This window comes from Terrapene carolina, unplaced genomic scaffold (genome assembly GCF_002925995.2).
Source record: "Terrapene carolina triunguis isolate 2854851 unplaced genomic scaffold, T_m_triunguis-2.0 Scaffold34686, whole genome shotgun sequence".
NCBI classification, from domain to species: Eukaryota; Metazoa; Chordata; order Testudines; family Emydidae; genus Terrapene; species Terrapene triunguis.
The window spans coordinates 4,012-11,953 of record NW_020699037.1 but is presented as its reverse complement, the minus strand read 5'-3'; the positions used below and the strand labels follow the sequence as shown (position 1 = coordinate 11,953).

General features: G+C 49.8%; 1 protein-coding gene across 1 annotated transcript; it reads right to left on the bottom strand.

Moving 5' to 3' along the window:
• Positions 1–4,552: 4,552 nt before the first annotated feature.
• Positions 4,553–7,424, bottom strand: LOC112123271 (cAMP-dependent protein kinase catalytic subunit alpha-like; the record flags this gene model as incomplete). The annotated part of the gene is made up of 5 exons (XM_026646269.1): positions 4,553–4,678; positions 5,458–5,622; positions 6,731–6,853; positions 6,970–7,065; positions 7,298–7,424. Coding segments are annotated over 5 exons (637 nt in total), but the record flags the coding sequence as incomplete, so codon positions are not given.
• Positions 7,425–7,942: the final 518 nt, after the last annotated feature.

Here is a 7,942-nt window from a genome sequence, read left to right as displayed (position 1 = left end):
AAAGGTGCCACAGGACCCTCTGTTGCTTTTTACAGATTCAGACTAACACGGCTACCCCTCTGATACTTTTTCAGCAATGTTTCATGGCAGCAGACAGTGGCCCCTTCCCCCCCTCCGCTGGTAGCACAAACCTCACCGCAGCATGGATCAACTGCTACTGGGGGAGAACCTTCCTCTTCACCATGAATTGATTCCGATTCTGATCTCCCCAGCAGCTCACCCGACCCTGTTTCTCCTGGCCCAATTGCCCACCACACTAGGAGCCAGGTATCAGTGCTCCAGGCTCCCTTAAAACAATTGCCTAGTGCTGAAGAGGACTTGGTTACAGTTCATGCCCCTTGAACACCAAAAAACCTTAAAAATCTAGTAAAAAACATTCCTAATGTTAAAAAAAAGCTCCAGACAGTGATTCAGTGTTACAATCCGTCCCGGGCGAATGTTAACCAACTCTTGCGAGTAGTTATGCCAGCCGAAGTTCGACAACGGCTTTCCATCCAGGCCGGTTGGCCCAATATCAGTCCTGGAATTGGACGTGACCTGAGTAAGGCTAGGAATCGTCTCTTGAACTTCATTTCGGAGGTTTGCCCTAAAAAAACCGATTGGACAAAAATTAACAACTGTAAACAAAACAAGGGCAAATTGTAGAACTGATGAATGAAATTGTTTTTAATTGTTCACTTTATTAATGTAACTTCATAAGTAAAGTGTTATGAATGAAACAACATTCATTCATAAAACCGGTTACCCCAAGAACTGGCTAATTGACAATTAAGATGCTTGTTAAGAGCCACAGCGTTCAGCCAGCTGCCCTCCTAAATTTCACTTTCAATCCAATTGCTGCTTAAATCACTGAACTTGCACAGTTTCAACATTATAACTTCTGCTCACTGTTTGCCATTCATTATACTTGTCTACATTGCAGCTTCTGTTCACTCTTTGTCATTCCTTGCACTTGTTCATATTGTAATTCAAACTCCATTTTAAAACGCTCACTCCATTTTGTAAAAGCTTGCTGCAACCTTCATTTTTGCAAAACCCTGCTGTAATCTTATTAGTTTAGTTTAGATGTGTGAATGAGGTATGTATGGATGATGGAATCAATCTCCAGCGCCAGCCTGTCCTGATGAAATAGAGTTCAAACACCAACGGCTGAAGATGCAGACAACAGCCCTAACAAAGTAAGAAGAGTCCACACTAAAAAGAAAAGAACAAAAGTACAATAGAACGAAGATCAAAGCCAGGTATGAGGCTGCAATTGACGGGTGATCAATCACACCGAACCCAGAGGCAGCGTGACACAGCAAGACCTATAGACTCTGGATTCAAACTAAAGCCTACAAAAAGGATGGGTGAGATGGAAGACGTGGAGGTAACGTTTTGCTGCCAACATGGGAGGGCAGACCCAGCCCTTCCTTGTGCCTGGCTTTCCTGGCCAGTTAGCCGCCACAAGCTGCGAAATCAAGCCACGGACTCAAGCTATGTTCAGGACTGGTAACTATACAGCAGCTGCAGAAAGTGTGTGTGTGTATGTGTGTGTGTTATTGATCATAAATCAAATTGTGTTATCATAATAAATGTCACCTTTGCCTTGCCCCCTGAAACGATCCTGTGTAGTTTTGTCTGCATAACAAAATCCCCTGCTAATTATCTAAATAAACTAACTAAGGTGTTTAAACAACACTCGAAAATTGCCCAACCAACTAACAATGCCAAAGAGGCAGTAGGGGCTGCCTTTGCTCAGGAACTCTTACCAATGGTTCAGCAGCAGTTAAAAATGATCTGCATTGGCTGGCAAACTAAACCTCTTTCTGACTTGGTGACAGTTGCCAACCATTGTACAGCTCGCCTAAAACAAACAAAAATACTAAAACTAAACTCTTGGCCTTACAATTGCAAACGTATTAATAAATATAAAAGTGGTGGGGGAACAAGGGGGGGGCAAAAACAAGGTCAAGGTCAAAAGAAAGGAAAAGGTCCCTCATATCCTGCCCCACCAAAAAATACTGCATACCACTTTTGTGGCCAAAAGGAACATTAAAAAAAACAAATACCTGAACCGACCGTCTCAAAATCCTCCACCCTCTTTCCCAAATCCTGAAGAGCCTGCTTTTTCCCCACAAAACAATTCTTATTAAAACAGCCTCATAAATCCTTTAATTCCTATTAATCGAGAAGGCCCATATGTAAATTGTGAAATTGCAGGACAATCTGTTGCTTGTCTTGTGGACACTAAAGCCAGCAAATCGGCCTTAAGATCTTTAGAATTTCCCTCTGTTCCTTTGTCATCCTCATCTATTAATGCTGTTGGTATTTCAAATCAACCTGTTCCACATCCTGTCACAAAACCTCTTTCTGTTTCACTCATGTTCATCTCTGATCAACATGCCTTTTTACTTAGCCCATCGTCTCCTGTCAATTTACTGGGACAGCATCTTTTGTGTAAATTAGGCTGTACAATCGATTGTACACCAAATGGCGTATTCTTACAAGTTCCTAATAAAAATACCAATCTGGTGTTAGCTACTTTACACACAACAGAATCAGCTCAATCACATGCAGCTTTCAGCCCTGATCTTGTCCACTTGTTGTCAGATACCCTCTTCTCTCTGCTCTCGACATGCAAATAAGGTGGGGCAAACTCAAACAGCCGAACCAGCTAAGATCTCTGTGAATCCTTCTAAATCACTTCCAAGGGTACCACAGTACCCACTGCGCTCTAAAGCAAAAAAAAAAAAAAAAGCACCAGTAATAAAGTCTTTGTTACAGCAGGGTATTATTGTTTCTACTACTAGCTCTTGTAATAAGCCCATTTTCCCTGTAAAAAAAATAAAACAACCCACATTGCTTTGTTCAAGATCTCCACGCGGTTAATGCTGTTGTTTTGCCTTCATTTCCGGTGGTCCCAAACCCGGCTACAATTCTTTCCTGTATTCCCCCTACTTACTGTTGTGGACCTTCCCCACACACAAATAGTGTCAGCCTTGTGCTCAAAGCACAAAGGTTGCTACGAGTAACAATATGAAGGTTACATTAAAAAATTGCAGCCGTGCTCCTTTGTACAGGCAGTGGCGGCCAGAGGCAAAGCTGGGCGGGAGTTTTATTGCCAGAAAAAGTGGATTTATAGACAACAAAACTTTTCAAGGACAGATTGGTCTCAATGAAAGGTTTCTCGGGTCAAAACGAGACCCCCCAGTAACCCAGTGGTTTTGGGCTCTCACCTCTGCTGTGGAAGACCCAGGTTCAATGTCCTGCTCAGACTTACTCCAATGTAGAATGGGAATAAATTTGAAACCCTCCAATTCTTTCACAAAACACAGTCGGTTTCCAGCCCAATCGCACTCATTACCTGATCCCCTTTGGAAGCAGATTCACACACATGGAAGGAGTTTCCCTGCAATAAGGAAGGTGTGCACATAGTCACATTTAGATGGAAGTATTCTGCTTCTGGCATTCCCCCCGCTGCTAGCGCACTGCATTGCTGCACACCGGGGTCGGCCTGGCTGTTCACCTCTCCTGCCCCGGCCTCAGAAATGGCTAGATTATCGATTCAGACAGGACCACTGTGAGCACCTCGTCTGACCTGCGTAACACAGGCCACAGGACTTCCCTGAATCAACTCCTGTTGGAACTGGAGCAGATCGTTTAGAAAAACCTCCCATCTCGATTTAAACAGCATCAGTGATGAAGAATCCACCACGATGCTTGGTGAATGGTTCCAATGGCTAATAACACCCCAGTTAAAAATCTGCCCTTTTTTCCCAGTCTGAATGTTTCTAGTTTCAGCTTCCAGCCACGGGCTCTCCTTAGATCTTTGTCTGCTAGCGGGACTGGCCCAATATCACAGTTTTATTCCCCTAGGTATTTCGAGACAGGGATCACGGCACCCCTTAACCTTCGCTTTAAGAAGCTCCTTGCGTCTCAGCATAAGGCAAGTTCCCCCCCCCCATTTAATCGTTCTCATGGCAACTCTCTGCCCCTCTCCAATTTTTCACCTTCCTTCTCGAATTGTGGGCGCCAGACCTGGCCATGGCATTCTAGCAGCTGTCGCTCCCCCGCCAGACACAGCGATAAAATAACCTCTCCGCTGCTGCCTGCGATGCCCGTTTATCCATCAACCAGCCACCTCCCCATTTAAGCACGGACACTTGTCCCTTTGGGCTTCCAACTCAAGGCAAGTTCAGGTACCACTAATGGCAGCCGCCGCCCCCCCAACCCCCCCAGCCAGATCCCTGAACTCTTTGGGCCTCCAGGGAGAGGAACAGCTCCCGGCTCATCACAGCAACAACAACCGTCCCCTAGAGCCGAACAGCCCATTATTTTTTTTTAAACAAAACTTTATTGGTAATTGTTTCAAATATGTTTACAAAAAGCACACTGTTAAAGAGGAAGTGGGGGTTGGAGGGGGGTTGTTTTGTTTTTTCCAGTGAAACAAGGTTTGTCAGAGGACACAAACGTGTGTCCCGGGGCGGGGCGGATGATATCCCCACCCTCTAGATGGGACTCTCAAGCTTCTTTGTGGGAAAGGGAGATTTTGGGGGGAGGGCTACTGGCCCTAGAACTCAGCAAATTCCCTGACGCACTCCTCAGTGATCGAGACACGGATCTCCTTTTCCTCGTAGTCATTGAAGTTATTCGTGTCATCTGGGCCTTTGCACTCTGGTATAAAGGGAGCTTCCACCTGAAAAGGGAGGGAAGGGGCAGGTTGGGCACGAGGTGAGGGATCAACATTTGTATCCCCCCCGCCCCACTCCTGGGTCTGCTAGGGGCGCACGATCAGGCCCCAACTTTGTAACAAGGCAGGCAAGGATCAGCGCCCCTCGCCCCCGCATCCAGCCAGAAACCCTCACACTTTTCAATCATGGAAGGGGGAGCCCATGACCCTGCTTAGGAGCCCAGGAACAGGGCCCCCAGCACTCTTAAGAGATACAGGATCGGGCCCCTTAGCAACCAGGTGAGGGACGCAGGATCAGCGCCTCCTCAAGCCCCCTTTTATCTAGCCAGAACTCCCTCCCCTCACTTTACAATCAGGGAAGGGCAGGGGGTCATGAGCCCGTTGGATCCCCGAAAGAGCCCCCACTTGCATCATCAGTAGGGTTTTAATCAGCACCTTCAGCACAGCCCTCTCCCACCGGAGCTAGAAGAATAACGCCATTAGCTGGCAGCAGCAGTAGTAGGCTGTTATCCTCAGGGGGTGGGGACTGGACCATGCTTTTGCTGCCATGTTACAAACAGGTGACTGAGGGCTCCCTACTTTAAACCAATGCTGGGTGAGCATACCACCCCCTAGTGGTTGGACCCAGCCACAACACCCTGCTACAGAGTCCCATGGAACCAATGGGCTCCTAGAGGCTTGGGCACTGATGATTCCAGGTTCAATTCCTGCTGACGGAGGCCGCATGCATGTGGAAGTTACCCAGGCTCTCCTCTGCCAGCCGCCACCCGCCACCGCCTTCCTACCTTCCTCTGGTAGATGGCGTTCCAGTCGGTGGTAGCAAACCACTTGTGGTTCTTGATGTCGTTGACCCCGTTCTTGAGGTTGCCAAAGCGTTTGGTGAGGTCCATCTGCAGCAGGTTCCGGAGCAGGTCCCTCAGCTCCGAGCTGAAGCGAGACGGGAACCGGACCTGCAGTGGGGAGGAGAGACAGAGGTCTGGCTTTTACCTGCCCTGACCTCGTGGCTAGATTCATAGATACACCTAATAATGTACAGCCCCTTGCATGGCTATGCCTGGGCTCTGAGACCCTACCATAATACACCTAGTAATGTACAGCCCCTAGCACAGGGGGTCCTGGGCTACACCTGGGGTGCCTAGGCACTACCATAATACACCTAATATGTACATCACCTAGCACAATGGGGGTCCTGACCCATGACTGGGGCTTGTAGGCACTATCGTAATACACCTAATAATAAATAACAAGCCCTTTAAAAACACTCCAGGACAATGAGTGGACAAGAAGTGTGTGTGTGGGGGGGGGGTACTGAGGACTGACACAGGAGCTGAAATGGTTAATTAGTAGCATCCCCCCAGCTCTTACTGAGCATTTTTCCTCCACAGATCTCAAAGCAGGGCTGCCGCATCATTATACTCATTTTACATAAAGGGAAACTGAGGCACAGGGAGAAGTGACTTGCCCAGGGTTACACAGCAGGCTGGTAGGAGAACCGGGAACAGAACCCAGGCCTGTTGAGTTCCCCACTAAGTTTAAAGCTGACCGTGTCCAACACGAGTGCTTGGAGATCCTTGGCGAGAAGGTGCTGGGGTGGGCAGAGGAATATTATGGGCTCTTGGTTACTATGGCGATAAGTGCTCTACCAGTGCCTGGAGATGACTGATGTGTTTAAGGAATGTTTAGTCTTGCAACGTAGCAGGGTTGCGGAGGGTTTTGCAACTCACAACAGTGTATAAGAAAACCAAAGGCACCTGTTCCAGGAGTCCCCATGAGAGTTACAGGGAGCACATTGGTGGCGGGGTGGGCGATGGAGTCCATGTGTTGGGGAAATAGGGGTACGTGGCAAGGGAGGGTCTATGTGTTGGGGTGCAGGGGGAATGGGGTACATGACAGGGAGGATGCCCGCGTGTTGGGGATTGGGGGAGCATGGGAGGGCATGAGCCTGTTGGGGGCGCAGCGTGTGAGCATCTCTCTGATCAGTCGCTGAGACTTGGCACCCCCCTTTTGCTGGCACCCCCCCCCAAATCACACAAGTGTCCCCTCCCCCAGCCCACATACCTTGCCAGAGACGATTTTCTCGTAGATCTGATTGGGCTCTGTCGCGAAGAATGGGGGGTAACCAGCCGCCATCTCGTAGATGAGGACGCCCAGGGCCCACCAGTCCACAGCCTTGTTATAACCCTGCCTGGGGAAAGCAGGCCAGGGTCACGCACCGAACGTTTGGGGGGCAGGAGGAACCACCTGGTGGCCAGGGATCAGCTAGAGATCAGGCAGCGGACAGGCCCTCCCCAGCTCACCTTGCCGAGGATGATCTCAGGGGCCAGGTATTCCGGGGTCCCACACAGAGTCCAGGTTCGGTCTTTCACCCGCTTGGCAAGACCAAAATCCGTCACCTGGAGCCAAAACACAGAGAGGGGAGAAGCTGGATCAGCCCGGAGGTGTGACAGCAGGAGGGGAAGGGGAAGAGCAGATGATTGATGTATTCTGGCCATGTTGGGGTGTCTTGGCTTTGGCAAGGGGATGGCAGCAGAGAGAGATTTGGGCAGGGAGGAAGTCACTGCAGGGAGCCAGGAGCCAGCTCTGGGATGGGGAAGGGAAGGAGTGGGGGAGGGGCAGCAGCGTCACCTTGATGTAGCCCTGCTGGTCTATCAGGAGATTCTCTGGCTTCAGGTTTCGGTAGATGAGATCCAGTGAGTGCAGATACTCAAAGGTCAGGACGATCTGAGCAGCGTAGAACCGGGCTTGAGGTTCACTGCAATGAGGTGGGAGGAAAACGTGGGAATCCCGGGCCAGATCCGCCCCCTCTCAGCCAGCCCAGCACCCCTGGCCCCCTGCCACCCACACCTTCACCTTCCTTATAGATCCCCAGGCAAGATGGCCCAACCCTTCTAGGCCAGGTGGCCCCATCTGCCTTAGCCAGACCACTAGCCCTAGCACACACATCCCACCCCCATTGCTAGACCCCTGACTCCATCCAGCCTGGCAACCCAGGGGAAGCCCCTCCCAGACCAGCATCCCCCCCGTAGCCCCAACACACACACCCATGGACCCGCAGCTCCTTCCAGCCTGACTCCATCTAGCCCTGGCATCCCTGCCACTGACTGTGGCTAGTGCTGGCAGAAGACCTCAGCAGCCCTCCTCATGGGGAATCCCTTCCTGACCAGCCCAGCTGGGGATCAGGTCATGCCCTGCAGCATGAGGATCAAAGCCAGCATTGCTGCAGATGCTGCTAGTAGATAAAAGGTCTAGTTCTCTACTGAACTAAATCCC